General features: G+C 41.1%; 1 protein-coding gene across 2 annotated transcripts in view; it reads right to left on the bottom strand.

The window, feature by feature from the left end:
* Positions 1 to 17,779, bottom strand: part of LOC144680737 (intron Large complex component GCFC2-like) — a 54,782-nt gene extending 37,003 nt beyond the window's left edge. For both annotated transcript variants that reach the window (XM_078542061.1, XM_078542062.1), the window contains exons 1-6: positions 17,421 to 17,779; positions 11,936 to 12,046; positions 9,171 to 9,326; positions 7,125 to 7,352; positions 3,051 to 3,151; positions 1,207 to 1,325 (exon numbers count right to left, since the gene is read on the bottom strand). In XM_078542061.1, the coding sequence (XP_078398187.1) occupies positions 1,207 to 1,325; positions 3,051 to 3,151; positions 7,125 to 7,352; positions 9,171 to 9,326; positions 11,936 to 12,046; positions 17,421 to 17,715 (1,010 nt within the window). In that variant the 5' untranslated portion in view covers positions 17,716 to 17,779. The remainder of the gene's footprint in view (positions 1 to 1,206; positions 1,326 to 3,050; positions 3,152 to 7,124; positions 7,353 to 9,170; positions 9,327 to 11,935; positions 12,047 to 17,420) is intronic.
* Between the last annotated feature and the right edge of the window lie 2,113 nt (positions 17,780 to 19,892).

Below are 19,892 nucleotides of genomic sequence, written 5' to 3'. Positions count from 1 at the left end.
CAGGATTATTTTGAGTAAGTGTGAAAAGTCCAATACATTAACTATACTTCACTGAAAATCCATTAAGGAATTACCTTGCAGACATTACTGATAGTTGAAAAATTTGGTTGTCACCCTACGATAAGAACATTTCCAGTAAAACACAAACCAATCTTTAGAATTGCACATAAGCTGCCCTTGAAAAGTATGGCTTTTAAATAGGAACTCTGTCCACTACACTACGTGTGAACATGGTTTCAAGAATATAAAAAGCAGTCCTGGTGAAAATAGTGAATTGTCAGCCATGGCTCAGTGGTAGCACTTCGTCTGAGTCAGGATGCTGTGGGTTAAATTCCCACTCCAGAGAACTGAGTGCATAATCGAGGATGATACTTCAGCATTATATTGAGGGAGTGCTTTACTTTGAGGTGCTTTCATTCCAATGGGCTTTGGCTTAATGTCTCAGTCTGCCCTCTCAGGTGCACATCAAAGATCCAATGGCACAATTCAAAGAAGAACAGGGCATTTCTCCCTAGTGCCCTGAACTAATACTTATCCTTCAGCCATTATAAGTAAAAAAGATTATTTGGTCATTAACATTGCTGTTTGGGCACAAATTGGCTGCCACACTTTCTATAATACTGACTGCATGTGAAATGTATGCAACTGCTGTGACACACTTGGTGGCATTGTGCACTCATAGAAGGCACAAAATAAATGAAGGGCTGAGCCTAATAACCCATGTTGGTCTTGCAGTCTATCAAGTTAGCTAATTAGAATGGCATCATTGATCTCTGCAACCTTTGGGTTAAGAAGGGCTAATCAACAAGAGTACTAGTTTCCAATTATTACACAGTGGCCTTTGTTGAAAGTTCATAGGTTTGGATGTCAGTAGAGACTAAGTGCTACTGTAATGCTTCCTTCAGTAAAATGACCTGCAGGCACTCCCTTTTTAGGTTTAAAGATGAGGAATGGCCAATTGAGTGAGCTATCACAGGGCTGGGCACTCACATTGCTATATCCCAGCAAAGTGTCACAGTCTGGAAGAGGTGGGAGTGCAGAAAATTGCTGTAAGAAAGGGAGGGGATTATGTGCCCAATCCTTTAAGATCATTTTAATGCTCAGTTATCATAATGCAAAAACTTTTTTATATTTTGAAGAGTACAATTTGCAACATATGAATGCTTTTAAAAAATAGTTAAAATTAAAAAGAAAAACTGAACTTACTTAATGGTCAATCGCTTTTTGACAGTTTCCAAGTTGATTGGTGGTAGCTTTCTCCAAGTTTCCAACATTGTGTTCTTAATGAGTGTACTCGGCTGACTGGCTGTCTCAATATCTGGTGACTGAGAAAAAACTTCAAATTCATTGAAAATAAAGCTACAAAGATATATATATTAAAATGATATTTTAAACAGGTGAACTGCAATATCATTTCTGCAAGTAAACAAAATGTATAATAATATCTATAGTTGGAAAAGATGACTGACAACTTAAAAAAGCTAACAGCCAAAAAAAACTGACATCTCAAAACAATGTACCGTACAAATGTTAAAGGGCCCTGCATCGATCGCCAAAACCACTGCTTCAAGATGACTGAATCACTTAAATAACTGATGTTCAAGACTTTTTCTTGTATTAGGGATGGCATTCCATAATTCAGTTGTTTTTGAGAAAAATGAAACCTAATAGCCTCACACATAACATATAAAAAGCAGTGGTAAGAGGAACATGAAGCTCTTATGACTTCAGCTACACTTGATAAGCCATCAATTATAGGGAACAAAGTAAAGGTCACAAAAGTGACATTTTGTAATGTAGGATTTAGACATTTTGAAGATAAATTGAACACTGATGATATAACATTTCCTAGGGAAGTCTGAAGGCGTGTGACCCAGGGAGTCTTGACTTTTAACACTTTTTTTGCTCCATTTTCTAATATTTTGAAGTTTCATGTAATTCAACACCAAAAGTTGGGAAGAAGAGATATACTCAGAAGAAAGCTCTGGGATGCTGAAGAGAGGGAGCTCAGCTTGGCAACACCAAGGGTTGCCACTTGAACCAGTTTTATCTGGTGTTAAGTCACTTTAGTCCAGTTTCTATATTAAGTCGACTTTAGATCAGTGACTGAAAATGCATAGCAATGGGCTTAAGTAAAAACCCACATTCTGGTTGTGTTTGGTTTACATGAGGATGTGAAAATACTAGAGGCAAGAATTCTACAATTCAAAAATTTGGCTCCATTTACGTTATTCCACTATGCATTTATATAGCGCCTTTCACAACTATCTCAAAGCACTTTATAGCCAACGAAGTACTTCTGAAGTGTATGGATCAGATAATCTGTTTTTGTGATATAGATTGAAGGATAAATATTGGCCAGGATATCAGGACAGGAATAAGTCTGCTGCCCTTCTTGATATTAGTGCCATGGGATTATGTCCACTCATGCAAACAGATGGGGCCTTGGTTTAACAGTTTAACTCTGACAGTGTGGTGCCCTCTCACTACTGTACTAGAGTGTTAGCCTTGATTTTTGCGAAGTCTGGGAGTGAGACTTGAACCCAGAACCTCTGACACAAAGGCAAGAATGCTTCCAACTGATACACTCAAAGGATGCCTGGAATCACAAGTTAAGACCACATGGGTCAGGTAAACGTGAGATCCACATACAGTGACTTGATGCCACTGTGGGGAGATAGCAAATAGAGAAGGTTAACCTCAGCAGAGTCAGAGACCTAAAACTATACGCATGGAATCCTGGTGAGCCGTGACCTTGGGCTCCCCCCAAAAAAACCCTTACAATGGTGGGTATCTTCTTTTTCAATCTCTCAAAACTTTAAAGTTTGTCATTACGCTGAAATTGAACAGCTGAAAATGTCATATGCTAACTAGAGTCATGAAGATTTGATTTCACCCGAGTTCTGGTTTGCGTGGGCAAGTCACCATCAGGGATCATCAATATCCTTCTTCATTTTGGATTTGTAAACAATAAGACAAGATAAGGAAGGTGCTTTAACTATTCCATTCCATTCTAATTAGCTGCAGAATACAAATGCATCAAACCTTACTGGAAACACTTTTACTCTTTGGATTTGCTGCTGCTCCCACAGTTTCTGATCATCATCCTCTTCTTCACTTTTTAAACTCTCATCATCACTTTCATTTACACCTGAAATTATCAAGGTTATAGAACACAAATAATAGGAGCAGGAGTAAGCTTCCAGTTTGTTCTGATGTTCAATAAGATCATGACTAAACTTCTACATCAACTCCACTTTCCTGCTCTATCCCCATATATCCCCCTGAATCCCTTAGTGCCCAAAAATCTATCGGCCTTGGTCTTCAATATACTCAATGATTTAGCATACATAACTTTCTGCAGTAGACAGTTTAAAAGATTCATAACCTTCTGAGTAAAGCCACATATCCTCACCTCGGTCTTAAATGACCAACCCCTCATTCTGACACCATGACCCCGGATTCTAGATTCTCCAGCCGGGGGAAGAGTCTCTCAGAATCTATCCCTTCAAACCCTGGAAGCAAATGTATATGGCCAAATTTGATTGATTATTGAAAATTTTAATCACTTTCACGGATTTTGAGGCTAATGAGTTAGCTGCTAGTTGGGACCCCAGTGGTTACTTGATCTGCAAGTTTATCTTGCAGTGATAGAATGTTATACGCCCAAGTTCCATTTTATTTTAAGCTTTGTTCTCAATGTGGGTCATGCTCAAAAGGTCACATTTATTGTCCATTCCTAGTTGCCCGGAGAAGGTGGTGGTGGTTCTTCTTGAATTGCTACATCTGTTGTGGCAATAGTGATCGCACTGTGGTGTTAGGCAGGGAATTCCAAGACAGTAATAAGGATGGAACAGGGATGTAAGTCTAATTTAGGGTAGCACATGACTTAGAGGTGACGGTATTCCCAAAACCATCAATGTGATCACCTCTCTTCTTCTGAACTCCAGAAAATATAGTCCCAATCCACTCAATCTCTCCTCACAGGACAGTCTTCTCAACACAGAAATCAATCTAGTGAACCCCCACTGTTTCCCCTCTAAGGCAAGTATATCCTTCTTTATAGCATGATACAGCATGAACTATGGAGAATTAAATTTTAGAAATTATAAATGGAGTAGCCTTCAAATGGTGCTATATGATAACAATGAACAATCTTTCCACTAATACAACAGAACAAGAGAATTTCAAGATCAAGTTCATTACAGCCATTCCCCTTCATTTTCAACAGTACTACCATTAAGGAGTTACTTCCTAACCACTTGTAGCCTCTCTACCATCTACAAAGCACAAATCAGAAACATGATGGAACACCCACCTGGATGGGCAAAAGAACATCCAAGACGCTCAACAACATTCAGGATAGAACCAGTTCAGTTTATTGGTGCCCCTGTCACTGGACTGAATATGCAATGCCTTCTTTACTGGTACACTCTGACTGGATATGTTCAGGATGCACTGCAACAAAATTACTTCAACAGCATCACCCTTCGCTGTGACCTCCACCACGAAGAAGAACAAGAGCGACAAAACTGTAGGAACGCCGTCACCTCCAAGCCATGTGCTACCCTGAATTGGACATATATCCCTATTTCTTTCCCATCACTTCCACAATGTCTTAATTCCATGCCTAACAACACAGTGCAAGCACCATCGCCACAACAAATGTAGCAATTCACAAAGAACCACCACTCTCTTTTCGGGGAAACTAGAAATAGGCAAAAAATGTGGACTTGCCAGCATCACACACATTAAGAACAAATTTTAAAATAACGTCCAGAAAAATATAGCTTAGATTATCAATCAGATCAAGAAAACACTGAGGTCCCAAATAGCAGCTAGTTCATTCACCTCAAAATCCGGAAAAGTGATCAAAATTTTCAGAAATTGATTAAATTTGACCATATACAATTTTCGCCCACTTGGCAATACAACACAGCCTCGAGAACTGGACAGCCAATTGCGAGCAGTACCTGGCACTATATGCCATCCTTTGCATCCAGATTTATCAATCCACAAATACCATATCCAGGGGATTTAAATTGGCATTACAAAACACATTGGTGGGGTTAGATTACAGGATAGAGTTGGTGCTGGATTGGATCTCAAGGCAGAATCCATTCTCATTCAGGAAAGCGAGTGAACATAGAGTCATACAGCACATGAGGCCACCCTTCGGCCCATCATGCCTGAGCAGGCTCTTTGAAAGACTTCTCCATTTAGTCTCAGTCCTCGGTCCTTTCCCCATAGCTCTGCAAAATTTTCTTTGTCAATCATCCATCCAATTTCTTTGGAAAGTTAACCAATGAATTTCCTTTCTCCACCCTTTCAGGCAGTGCATTCCAAATCATAATAACTTGCCGCACAAAATAAATTCTTGTTCCACCTGTCTTTTGCCAATTACTTTAAAAGTCTCCTCTGGTTACCAAATCTCCTCCCATGGCTTCTTCTAAGTCGCATGCTGCAAGTGTTTGAAGAGGGGAGTAAAAATAATGCTGGGTTGGGAATGGTCACGAGGCAGCAATCGCACAATTGCAAATGTCAGGGAAAATGTGTCCGCTTTATATCTTGCCATACTTGCATATTGAAATCGTTAGAGCAGCTCCACTTGGTAAAGACCAAGATGTCATCTTGACTTCCGAGCCAAAAATTTAAAAAGTCAGTTCTTTCAACCTTTGGGATTACAGCTTATTAATAAATTTCAGCTCATTACTCTGGGTTCTTGTACACGAGATCCAAATACCATTAGACTATTAGGGCTGAACTTGTTCTCTTATTGAACAATTTAACCTTTAACTCATCTCACTTCTTCCAAATAAAAGGTGTTGCTACGGGTACCCGCATGGGTTCTAGCTATGCCTTCCTTTTTGTGGGATATATTGAACATTTCTTGTTCCAGTCCTGCTTGGGCCCCTCCCTCAACTCCTTTTCTGCTACACTGATGCCTGTATTGGTGCCATGTCCTGCTCTCACATTGAATGGGAAAACTTCATCAACTTTGCTTCCATTTTCCACCCTTCGCTCAGTTTCATATTTCCCATGGCACCTTCCCATGCAAACGCAGGAGATGTAACGCCTGCCATTTTACCTCTTCTCTGCCCAAGATCACAAACATTCCTTTCAGGTGAAGCAATGATTTACATGCACTTCTTTCAACCTAATCTACTGTTATTTGCTGTTCACAATGTAGTCTCTTCTACACTGGGGAGAGCAAATACAGATTGGCTGAGCACTTTGTGGAACACCTCTGTTCTGTCCTCAAGCATGACCCCGAACTTCCAGTGGCTTAACATTTTAATTCTCCACCTTGCTCTCACGCTGACATTTCTGTCCTTGGCCTGCTGCACTGTTCCAGTGAAGCTCAACGTAAGCTCGAGGAACAGCACTATCTTTCAATTAGGCACTTTACAGCCTTCCGGGCTCAACACTGAGTTCAACAATTTCAGACAATCGTGGTGTCCATTTTGTTTCCTTTCCTTTGCAATTTTTTTCCCCTTAGTTTTGCTTTCTGTCAGCAGCACGCCTATTCTAGCTGTACCTCTTGTTTCTTTCCCTGCCCCATCACCATTCCCTTTGGCCCTGAAAGACTAACTCATCTGTCTTTCAATCTCTCCTGTCTTTCACATTATCACAGACCTTCCTTTTGTCCTTCTCCCAACCACACCTTGCTCAAAACCCATTACATCGCTAACTTTTCCCAGTTCTGATGAAAGGTCATAGACTTGAAATATTAACTCTGTTTCTCTCTCCACAGATGCTGTCATAACCTAAGTATTTCCAACATTTTCTGTTTTTATTTCAGATTTCCAGCATCCGCAGTATCCTGCTCTTCAACTATTAGACAATGGTCTGTGTCAATTTTCATTGTTTTATCAATCAATCAGAAATGAAGAAAAATCAGGAATTGTGTGATCAAGTAACTCACTGCCGTTAATGGGACCTTCACATGCACAATTTGGTCGCCACATTGCATCAGTGGATAAACTTCAAAAGGTACTTCATTGGCTGTGAATCACTTTGACACATCCTGAGATAGTGAAAAGCACTATATAAATACAAGTTCCTTTTTCCATAACTGCCCTTATCATTTACAGGTATGACATTATGTGGACCCAGAGTCTTACCAATTACTTCCGCCATTCTCTGCCTTTGTGTTTTCAGTTGCTTGGTGAAGTCTATCCTTCTCTCATGATCGTCAAGCTCATCATCACTGATTAGATCTTCTTCACTCAATTTCAGCACTGAAGTATCGCCCCTTCCAAACGAGTGGAGAGGAATGAAGTCAGCTTGGGCTCTAGCCATCTGTCGCTTTTTACGGGCAGCATGGATGTACCTGGAGTTTGGAATATCACCTGCACTGAACAGAACGCTTAGTGAGGACAAGAAACAAAATCGATATAAAGGTACAAAATGCAACATTTTAAATCTAACATCATAAAACCAGGCTTTTAGTTACTTTGACTCGGTTTGGTTACAAATCTGTACTTTTAAAACCATGGTGACATTCTTGAACACACTTCGTCAGCCAAAACACGCCACAACCATTGACTGAATGCAATTACACAGGCAATGCTCTACGGCTTTTGTAAGTTATAACTTGTAAAAGATTTATTTATATTGTAAATGATTTTCATTTGGACTAAGCTACAGCAGAATGAAAAGCACTAACCAATCCTGAGACAGAAAACAAATTATATTAATGTTCTCCCATCTTTCACAGTGAACGAAGGGTGCAATGCTTATCAAGGTTATAGAATGAAAGCGTACATTTACATAGCTCTTTTAACATAGTAAAATATCCTAAGGCACTTCACAGAAGCATAATCAAACAAATACTGACACCAAGCCAAAAGAGATATTAGAACAAGTAACCAAATAATTGGTCAAAGAGTTGAGTTTTAAGCAACATCTTCAAATCACAGAGAGGTAGAGAGGCAAAGAAGTTTGTGGAGGAAAATCCAGAAATAAGAGCTTAGATGGCATAAGGCACAGCCATCAATGGTGAAGGGAAGCCAATCAGGGGTCCACAACTGACCAGAATTGGAAGAACACAGAGTTCTCAGAGAGTTAAAGGACTGGGGGAGGTTATAATAGCAGAGGTGCAAGGCCATCGACTGGATGTGGCAGAACTGATCCATTGGCTGTGGGGTCACTTGGCTCTGTCTATGACATGCTGCTTCTACTGGTTAGCATGTACATAGTCCTGTGGTGTAGCTTCAGCAGATTGGCACCTCAATTTTATGTTTGCCTAGTGCTGTAGCTGGAATGCGTTCCTGCACTCCTCATTGAAAAAGAGTCAGTCCCCTGCCTAGATGGTAATGGTAGAGTAAGAGATATGCCAGGCCATGAGGTTACAGGTTGTGATGAAATACAATTCTGCTGCTGCCTCATGCACATCATCTTTGTAAATCTTTTCCGAACTTAATTCAGTGCTTCTACTTTTTTTAGAGTAGAGACCAAAACTGTGCACAGTGCACTAAGCGCGGCCTGGTCATACCAGGGATAATGTGGAGGGAGTAGAGAAACTAGGATTATTCTCCTTAGAAAGGAGAGATTTGATTGGTTAAAAATTGAGAGAGTCTGATAGAGTAGCTGCAGAAAAACTGTTTCCACTAGCAGGCGGGTTAGGAACCAAAGGACACAGATTTAATATAACTGGCAACAAAAATCCAGCAAGGAAATTAGTCTTTTTTTTATTTTTACACAAGAAGTTATGATTTGAACTTACTACCTGAAATGGTGTTGGAATTAGATTCAGCAGTAACTTTTCAAAGGAAATGTGATATATGCTTGAAAAGGACAAACTTGCAGGGCTATGAGAAAAGAGGCATGTGACTAATTGGATAGCTTTTTCAAAGAAGCGGCACAGACATGTTGGGCATAATAGTCTCCTTCTGTGCTGTACGATTCTATTCAATGAACCAGCGTCACTACTTTTGAATTCGATATGCTGCTTATGAATGCTATGCAGTGAACTCTGCGGCAAAAGTGTGTATATGAGCAACGATCAGACCCAGCTGTAGAAAAATAAGCTGCAAAGATGCTTTGTGTATAAACACTACTTGTCTGCAAATGAGAAAAGCAACTACTGTCCTAATCTCTTCTTTTACTTTACCAAACCAACAAGGGCAATAATATTAATGCTTATTAGCTGCATTTGAAATCCAAACCTGATCGTTTTTTGTGTTGGGATACCCTGGAAGTCCGAGATTCATCAACTGTTGAACTCATCTCTTCTTCATTTTCTGTATATATTTGCACTGTCTCCTCCTCCGAACTGCTTCCTTCTTGAAATTTTGTCGGTGTAGAATCAAGAATTTGCTCATCTTGTCAAACAGAACACAATATACGTTAGTAACAATAAACCTACATATGAACAACAGAACATAGTCCAAGTCAGTTGATTTATCACAAACTGTGCTGTATTGTTCAGCCTATGACATCCAAATTTTACACAACTGTTCCTGTTCTGTCTGTTAAGCTTAAGTGAATACAATAAACCTTCAACCCGTCATTTTCGCTTAACTCACATGCTGAAGAAAGTTCCTTTTTAAACTTCCCACAGTAACCAAGTTACAATAAGGGATAAAGGCTCAATGTGCAGCAGTTTCAATGCCAGAACAAAAGATTAAAAAAGGGGGGTGAAATGGTATTGAGTAAAGGTCATGGTTTCTATGATATCAATGCATTATCTGCTCCATTGAAATTCCAACTTAGTACCTTACCCTAAGCTTTCAATTAGTGAAGGCTCTGCCACCAATGGTAGCTCTTGGAGGCCAGCCTAGAAGAGGTCATGAAGGTAACAAACGGTTGGTAACTGCCTCGGAAGTAGTGGAAAGGACCCAAGATCCAGGACACTCAATGTTTCAGAGGTGGAATTAAGATGATTTGGTGATGGATAATATGTGATACTGAAAGGATCCTTAGGTTGCACATAACTGGTTCAGCCAGAATGAACAGAAGTGAGGAATTAGGGGTGTAGGGGATGGGCACAATAAGTGTTTTTGGCTGAAACCAACCAAAATGCTTTTGGTCTTCTCAATATTTAACTGGCACACTGCTCCTCATGGGGTAGAGACACAAAACGAGGTAGTAGAGGTACAGTGGATGTCTCACATTGCAATTGACCCCATGCCACCAGATAACGTAACTGATAGGAAACACATAAATGATTTTTTAAAAATTGGAAGCCAAGATACTTTAGAGGTGATCAGGCAGTGGAGGGGGTGGGAGACGGTGGTGCAAGAGAATGGAGAAATCATTGATACAAATGTGCTGACTGCTTTGGATAGGTAGGAGTGGAACCACACAAGGGTAAATTCACAAAGGTGGAACACAGAGAAGATGCAACCAAAGTGTCATAGAGTCATAGATGGCCCTCCGGTCCATCAGGTCTGCGCCGGTCAAACAAGTACCTGACTATTCTAATCCCATTTTCCAGCACTAGGTCCATAGCCTTGAATGCAATGGCATCACAAGTGCACATCCAAATACTTCTTAAATGTTATGAGGGTTTCTGCCTCTACCACCCTTTCATGCATTGAGTTCCAGATTCCCACCACCCTCTGGGTGAAAAAATTATTCCTCACATCCCCTCTAAACCTCCTGCCCCTTACCTTAAATCTATGCCCCCTGGTTATTGATCCCTTCACCAAGGGGAAAAGTTCCTTCCTGTCTACCCTATCTATGCCCCTCATAATTTTATACACCTTAATCATGTCCTCCCTCAGTCTCCTCTGCTCCAGGGAAAATAACCCCAGTCTATCCAATCTCTCCTCATAACTAAAACTCTCCAGCCCAGGCAACATCCTGGTAAATCTCCTCTGCACTCTCACTAGTGCAAGCACATCTTTCCTATAATGCGGATTCCAGAACCGCACGCAATACTCTAGCTGTGGCCTAAGCAGCGTTTTATACAGTTCCAGCATAACCTCCCCGCTCTTATATTCTATGTCTCGGCTAATAAAGGCAAGTATCCCATATGCCTTCTTAAAATGAGAAAATGGAGTGAGGCAAGAAATAATAGGTTTGAGGGTGAGGGCGAGTGAGGAAAAGAGAAGATGACACAGCACAGACAGCTGATGATTTTAATCTATAAGTCCATACATAAGCTCCTCACATTTGGTGCTGGTGAGGATGGAGGCAGGAACACTATTTTGTGTTCTGCTGCTGCAATGACAGGAGCAACAATTTCAGAATACATACTTGAGCAAGGTATAAGGGCAAATTAACCTAATTTGAATACAAGTTTTTAATACCACTGCAACTGTAAAGGTTATTCAGAATAGAAAACTAAGCGTAAAAAGTCAAGTGCAGGGCTCACATGAATTTCAATTCAGGCAGTGAGTAGCTAAGCCATTAACCCAGAATTCATCCTGTGCCAATTGCACCAAAAACACTGAAGTCAGCCTCAGCATCAGAGTTAGGGAAGGGAAAGTCAGACAGAGTTTGTGCTCTTGTTGGAAATGTACATGTGTGAACATCAGCCAAGATAGGATCAGACTCAGCTGTGGTTCTGAATATCTGAGCAGCAGTCACTGTGAAGGCTCACTCGTGAATAATAGGCAAGTACCAGAGGATGAAGAGTGTCTATGGAATTGAATCTAAGCAAGAGATGAGGTGAGAAAACAAAAATATGATAAAAAAAGAAACTGTATGTGTGTAACAACAGTATAATTACAAACCATGAATAAGCACTGATTACTCCCATTAAAAACAGCTACACAATCTGGAGGTTTATCTGAATTGTGGGTTACTAACAAGACAAAAGTACCAAAAAGTAAAAATCATGTTATTGAACAATAGGAATTCAAGTACCTATCACCGAAGTATATAGACAAGAAACATCCAGCTTAAAACATTACACAAGAACCATTTCTACTGCTGTTGAAAGATACAGGATTCCAACTGTTTTGGTGATCCTGATAAAGTTTACCTTTTGCGAGATCCTCATCTTTTTCAACATTATTCTGCTTTTCGTTTTTCCAATGTGATGAAAACAAAATGGTGTTTCCAGTCTTCTTCACTTTAAATTCTTCTTCACCCTCTATATTTAGAAAAAAAGATGTACTATAGATTACATGGTTAGCTGTTAAAATGGAGGTGAATAAGGTTATCAGATGGAACATCACACAGATTCTCCTCATATAGCCCGAAACTGGTCAGGAAATAAATACATAATTGAAACAATCAGGATCTCATGTTGTAGAGTGTACATAAGAAAACAGATGCCTGCCAGTGAGGTACCAGATTGAATTTTGTTGGAACAATGAAATTCAGTAAGTGCCTTGCAATCCCACTATCAACTACATTTAGATTCTTCCTTGCACACAATGTAATGCTGGTTGTTCAGAAGTGCTTTGAGTTCAAGATGCTGATATTTCATTGTTGTGTGGTGCAAAATTGAACTTACAAATCAGGAAGGCCAGATTCAATTTCAGGTCTGTGCTGGGTTCTCACTCTTCATGTAGCACTCTTGTTGTGCAAAGGTTGCTAAATCATGGCTTATGCCACAATACCACTATGGAGCAGGGTGAGGAGGCAGACCCCAAGACTCAGCTCAGCCAGTTAGGAACCAGTGTTATTGGAATTACTGTGCACCACACTCTAGCCACCCAGTCCACTGAGATAACCCACCCCCTCCACGCTACCCTGCGCTGGGTTAGGCATTATGAGGGAAGGGCCAAGCTAGGTTCTTACTCCTCCTCGCTGCTCAGTGACCCTTGCTGTAGTGTGGGTAGGTGCACCATACACGCACACATCCAGTTCAGGACAGAATTCAGTGAGACCGAAGTCACTGACACGACAATATTTCCATCACTCAGTTTGCAGTCGCCACCTTGGTTCATTTGGAGATTAGTTACATGGTGAAGTACCAGAGAATTGCTGATATAGGACTATACTTAAAGAAATAACAAAAAGTTGTTGATTTTCGTTAAAAAAAATATTGGGCCAGATATATGAGCATATAGTATAGTGATACCAGAGGTTTTTCTCATAGACGTTTACAGCAAAGGAGGCCATTCAGCCCATCGTGTCTACACCAGTCAACATAGATCTGATTACACATCCCATTTTTCAGCACTTGACCAACAGCCCTGGAGGAATATCCAAATACTTCTTAAATGTTATGAGAGTTTCTGACTCAACCATCCTTTCAGGTAGCGAGTTCCAGACTCCCACCACACTCTGGGTGAAAACATTTCTCCTCAGCTCCCCTCTTAGCCTTCTACCTCTGACCTTAAATCAATGCCCCCTGACTATTGACCCCTCTACTAATGGAAAAAGTCGACCTTATCTATGCCCCTCATAATCTTATACACCTCCATCAGGTCCCCTCTCAACCTTTGCTGCTCCAAGGAAAACAACCCCAGCCTACCCAATCTTTCCTCATAGCTCAGACCCTCCAGCTCAGGCAACATCCAAGCTCTGAAGAAGGAAGGGTCATACGGACTCGAAACGTTAACTGTTTCTCTCTCCACAGATGCTGCTAGACCTGCTGAGCTTTTCCAGCATTTTCTGTTTTGTTCCTGGTAAATCTCTTCTGCACCCTCTCCAGTGCAATCACATCCTTCCTATGTGGTGACCAGAACTTCATGCAGTACTCCAGTTGTGGCCTAACCAGCATTTCATGCAGGTCCAGCATCACCTCCCTGCTCTTATATTCTATGCTTTGGCTAATAAAGGCAAGTATCCCAAATGCCTTCTTAACCACCTTATCTATCTGCCCTGCTACCTTCAGTGAACTGTGGACATGTACACCCAAGGTTAGTCTGATCTTCAGTACTTTCCAGGGTCCTACCATTCATAGTGTAACTCTTTGCCTTGTTAGCCCTCCAAGTGCATTACCTCACACTTTTCCAGGTTGAATTCCATTTGCCACTGCTCTGCCCACTTGACCAGTCCATTTATATCCTCCTGCAGTTTACAGCTATCCTCCTCACTATTTACCACCCTACCAATTTTCATGTCATCCGCAAACTTCTTGAGCATACCCCCTACATTTAGGTCCAAATCATTTATGTACACCACAAACAGCAAGGGCCCAGCACCAAGCCCTGCAGAACCCCACTGGAAATAGATTTCCAGTCCCAGAAACATCACTCTCTGCTTCCGCCTCTCAACCAATTTTGGATCCAATGTGCCATTTTGCCTTGGATCCCATGAGTTCTTACTTTCTTGACCAGTCTGCCATGAGGAACCTTATCAAAAGCCTTGCTAAAGTCCATGTAGACTACATCAAATGCATCACCCTCTTCAACACGCCTGGTTACCTCCTCAAAGAATTCGATCAAATTTGTGAAACACATCCTTCCCTTAACAAATCCATGCTGACTATCCCTGATTAATCCATGTCTCTCCAAGTGCAGATGTATTTTTGTTGTGAGTGGACTGTTGGAAAATGTAGCACAAGTATTTTGTACCATATCACTGAGGTAGCAGGCAGGTTTACAGAACCACCTCTGTAATTTGACAGCAAAGTTATTCTTCAGGTTCATTGATTTTCATTAGGTGTATGTTCTCGCATTCTACTAGAAAAAAAAACTGTGACACTCGTAAATTCCATTTTTAAGGAAGGAAATCTATATTTGGGGTTACTTATATAAATGCTAATACCAGAGTAAACCAAAAACAGAGCCTCTCATACATTCCCAAATTCCAATTAAACTGCAGTGGCCTAAACACTAACTGAAATTGATCAAACAATAGTTATAATAACCAGCTGAGACTATAGTAGTAATTTGAAGACATAAACTCAAATTGAACGATTCAATCCAAAGCTTAATCTGATAGCTTTGACTGAGTGTCTCTCATACAAGTTAGAGTTTGTCACACATAACATGCTATGTGATTGAAACAAAAGGAAACTTTCCATCCTCGTCCTTCTCGACTAGTCTGCAGCCTTTGACATGGTTGACCACACCATCCTCCTCCAATATCTCTCCACTGTTGTGCAGCTGGGTTGGGATTTCTCTCATCTGGTTCCATTCTTACCCATCTAATCGTAGCCAGAGTATTACTTACAATGGGTTCTCTACCTACTCCCAACCAATACCTCTGGTGTTCCTGAGGATGGATCCGTAGCTCCCTCTTGTTTCTCTTGTATATTCTGGCCCTCATCCAATCATCCACAAGCTCAGTGTTAGTTTTCACATGTGCCTCACCACCAACTCTCTCGACTCATCCACTGTCACAAACTCATCAGACTGCTTACCTGACATCTTCAGTACTGGTTGAGCAAAAATTTCCTCCAATTAAGTATCGAGAAGATTGAAGCCACTGTTTCAGCCTCCACTCCAAACACACCTCCATAGTTATCAACTCTATCTCTCCACTTGACAACAATCTGAGATTAAACCAATCTGTTTGCAAACTTGGCATCACATTTGGTCCTGAAATGAGCTTCCAACCTCATATCCACACCATCACTATTTGCACCTCCTGAACATCACCCGACTTTGCCCTAACTCACCCTCTTGCTGAAACCCTCAATTCATTTCTTTGTTACCTCTAGATTTGACTATTGCAATGATCTCCTGGCTGGTCTCCCACATTCTACTACATTCAAAACTCTGCTGCCGTGTCTTAACTCGTATCAAGTCCTGTTCCCCTTTTACCTCTGTGCTCGCTAACACTGGCTCCCAGTCAAGCAAAGTCTTGATGTTAAAATTCTCATCCCTGTTTTCAAATCCTTCTATGGCCTAACTATCTCTGTAATTGCCATCAATCCCATAATGCTCAAGTTACCTACATTCACCATTTCTGGCGTCTTGTGAATCCCCAATTTTAATTACTTCACCTTTGCTGGCCGTGGCTTTAATTGCCTAGGCCCCAAGTTCTGGAATACCCTCCCTACGCCTCACTACTTCGTTTTCCCCCTTTAAGACAATCCTTAAAGCCTACCAATTTTACCAAGCTTTTGGTCATCTGACCCCATATCTCCTTATGTGGCTTGGTGTCATATTTTGTTTTATAATGCTCCTGTTAAACACCTTGGGAAGTTTATGATGCTGTATAAGCATAAGTTGTTGTTGTACGAAGATTACATTTGAATTCCTGAACAGCAATTTTAAATCTCCATTTCATCTCACCCAATCATGCCTGCACTATCACTTGCTGTTTGATTTATAGAATACTCCTTAAGAGTAATGATGTATGTTTAGGTACAGAGATTTTTCATCCAGAACTCTCTGTATATTGCCCACTTTGTACCACAGGGGGCTTTCATCGGGGAATAACTGGGCCAATTCGGGAGCAGGGGGATTAAGGTAGAAAAGGCACCACACAGTAGGATTGCAGTCCCACAAAACTGTCAACAGGTTATCGCCTTGAAACATTAAGTTAATTCTGTTTCTGTCTCCTCAGATGCTGGGGTTTTTCTGTTTTTAATTCGAGATTTCCAGCACCTGTAGTATTTTGCTTTTTGCAACAATATGAAATTGTTAGGAATAACTTTTAAACAAATTGAAAAATGTTTTTCCAGAGCGATTGTATCAAAATAGGCATTTACAGGTTTCAGCGATGGTAATGCCATTGAATTTCAAGAAGCAAGGGTTAGATTCTCTCAGTGGAGATGGTCATTGCCTGGCACTTGAGTGGCACAAATGTTGCTTGCCACTTATCAGCCCAAGCCTGGATATTGCCCAGGTCTTGCTGCATTTGCACATGGACTGCTTCAGCATCTGAGTTGTCGTGAAAGGTGAACATTGTGCAATCATCAGCGAACATCCCTACTTCTGACCTAATGATGGGAGGAAGGTCATTGACGAAGCAGCTGAAGATGGTTGGGCCTAGGACACTAACCCGAGGAACTCCTGCAGCGATGTCCTGGAACTGAGACAATTGACCTCCAACAACCACAACCGTCTTCATTTGTGCTAGGTTTGACTCCAACCAATAGAGTTTTTTCCCTGATTCCCTTTGACTCCAGTTTTGCTCAGGCTACATGATGCCACACTCGGTCAAATGCTGCTTTGATGTCAAGGGCAGTCATTCTCACCTCACCTCTGGTGTCCAGCTCTTTTGTCCATATTTGAGCCAAGGTTATAATGAGGTCAGAAGCTGAGTGACCCTGACAAAACCCAGACTGAGTGTCAGTGAGCAGGTTATTGCTAAGCAAGTGCCACTTGATAGCACTGTTGATGACCCCTTCCATCACTTTACTGACGATCAAGAGTAGACTGATAGGGCGGTAATTGGCCGGTTTGGATGTGTCCTGCTTTGTGTGTACAGGACATATCTGGACAATTTTCCACATTGCCAGGTAGATACCAGTGTTGCAGCTGTACTGGAACAGCTTAGCCAAGTGTTGTGGCAAGTTCTGGAGCACAAGTCTTAATACTATTGCCGGATATAAACGCTCCAGGTTTGATAGATCTACAGAGGCCTCACAGGCGGGCTAGTATGCAGCATACAATTACCTTCTCTGTCACACCCAAAACTCAGCAGATTCCGGTCGCACTCTCTTATGTAACTGGCACCTTTGACAGGCTCGTTCTGAGTTTGCTTTTTCCATTCGACTCCAGTGTCTACAGCTTCCTCGTTCCCGCACTCAGAGGCCGAGTTGGGGCTGGCGGACTGGGCCCGGGCTGACCTACACTTCAACCCCCGTTTGGCTGTGGCAGCAGCCAGAGGCTGAGGCTGCTCCTGATCGTCCTCTTCACTGGACTCGCTCCTCCTGCGACGGAAATTCCGCTTCGGCTTCTTTCCGAACATTCTAAAGACAATCCGCGACCGAACACAGCGGCCGCAACGTTCGGAGCACGCACCGGAAGCGGGGATGGATTCTCTCACTGTAGATTTCCGGGGGGGGGGGGGGTTGGGATGAGGCCGATGATAGGATTGATAAAGGCATCTGAAGCACTTCATTTTAAACATTAATACCAACACGAAATGCACTGATATTTGCAATAAAATGTTAGTATCAGGACATTTGGTTTTATTTCTGTTAAAGCATCATGGAAGAATTGTCTTTTATTTCTCCACCCCCCATCCAATATTTCAAATCAGAGATTCTGGGATTGTACAGCTGTTTGATGTTTGCGGCAAACACTGTCCAAGAGTGAATTATCTAACCTTATAAAAGGTGTTTGGCAAACTTCCCATTAATTTATAAACAAACTACGCTAATGCTAATCATCTCAAAATGCATTAGCATCTGCCTTGCCAATGAGGTCATTTAAGAAAATGGGTCACAGTTTGAACCCCTTTCTCCCCAGAGTAAAATAAGATCTCCCAATTGGTAGAGAATTCCCAAAAGATAGAGCCGCTTCATTGCCAACGAACGGGAATACACATTCTGCAGCTCTAAAAAAATTATCGAAAGTAAGAGAGATTTATATAAAAAAAAACAAACGGGAATTAATTGCATAAGGTCATCACTTGGTTGTTTTGTGATTGCTCATAGTTCAAACTTATCCATTATGTGCCAAAGATTGCTGTCAAAAATGCCGCAGCAACTTCAGCTGAGAGGAGCTGTGAAATTAAATGTGGAATTCGAGAAGTTTGATGTTGGAAATGCCGGATTTGTTGTTAGCTTCAGAAGGAGCATCGTGGTATTCCTGTCCTTGCACTATAAATAGGAATTAAATTCACCACAGCAAGCTAAGTCGTCATTTCAAGTCTTAAGCACATTTTTAACTAATGTGATGTGTTAATTACTTCGTCAACCTCCCGTGGAACTGAAAATTACCTATAACAAGTGTTTAGTATTGCTGAAAAAAGACATTGTGTCAAAGCTCATCAGGACAATTGCAAGAACACTAATGTCAGGGGAAGCAACAGCTTTATACTGTATGAGAAGAGAGTGCTGATTGGTTGGCTGATTATGGCTGACAGTTAACTGCCAAGCATTGTTTAAAATTTAAACTAAACAATGCTTGGCAGTTAACTATCAGTCACCATTAACTGGTTCATTCTCCATGACAACGCTTCTACCAATCAGAGTCCACTGGCCAACCAATCAGCACTCTCTTCTCATGCAGTTTAAAGTTGTTGCATCCCCTGACATTGGTATTCTTGCAATTGTCCTGATTCGTGCAAGGTGAAAAGCTTTGGCAAAATGTTTTTTTTTCAGCAATACTCAAGTTCTGTACTACCAAACAACTATTTATTACGAGTGTGGAGTATTGTTCTTGGAGAATTATTTAACAGTTTTTTTTAAAACTTTTCTCTCTCTTAGTCCAATCCTTCTTTCCCGATTTTTACTTCTTGTCCTGCACCAGGTTTGACATTGAATTCATCCACTCTAATTTACACTCCCATGTTAAGATCTTAACAGAATCATAAGATTGTTGCAGAAGGTGGCCATTCAGCCCATCGTGTCTGCACCAATTCTCCAAATGAGCAATTCATTTAGTGCCATTATCCCACTTTCTCCTCATAACCTTGCACATTCTTACTTTTCAAATGACAGTCGAATTCCCTTTCGAATGCCTCAATGGAACCTACCTCTATCACACTCTCAGGCAGTACATTCCAAACCTTAACCATTTGCTACGTGAAAAAGTTTTTCTCATATCGCTTTTGCTTCTTCTACAAATTACTTTAAATCTCTGCCTTCTCATTCTTGATCCTTCCACAAATGGGAACATTTCTTCCTATCTACCCTATCCAGACCCCACATGACTTTGAATACCTCCGTAAATCTCCTCTTAGCCTTCTATTCTCCAAGGAAAACAGTCCTAACTTCAATCTATCTTCATACCTGAAGTTCCTCATCCCTGGAACCATTCTTGTGAATGTTTTCTGCACTCCTCTCCAATGACTTCTCATCCTTCTGAAAGTGCAGTGCCCAAAACTGGACTCAATGCTCCAGCTGAAGCCAAACCAGTGTCCTATACAAGATTAGCATAATCTTCTTGCCCTTGCAATCTATGCCCCTCCTGATAAAC

The sequence above is a fragment of the Cetorhinus maximus genome, chromosome 5, assembly GCF_964194155.1.
Source record: "Cetorhinus maximus chromosome 5, sCetMax3.hap1.1, whole genome shotgun sequence".
Lineage (NCBI taxonomy): Eukaryota > Metazoa > Chordata > Chondrichthyes > Lamniformes > Cetorhinidae > Cetorhinus > Cetorhinus maximus.
The sequence above is the reverse complement of the archived record's forward strand: the minus strand, read 5'-3'. Positions and strand labels throughout refer to the sequence as shown.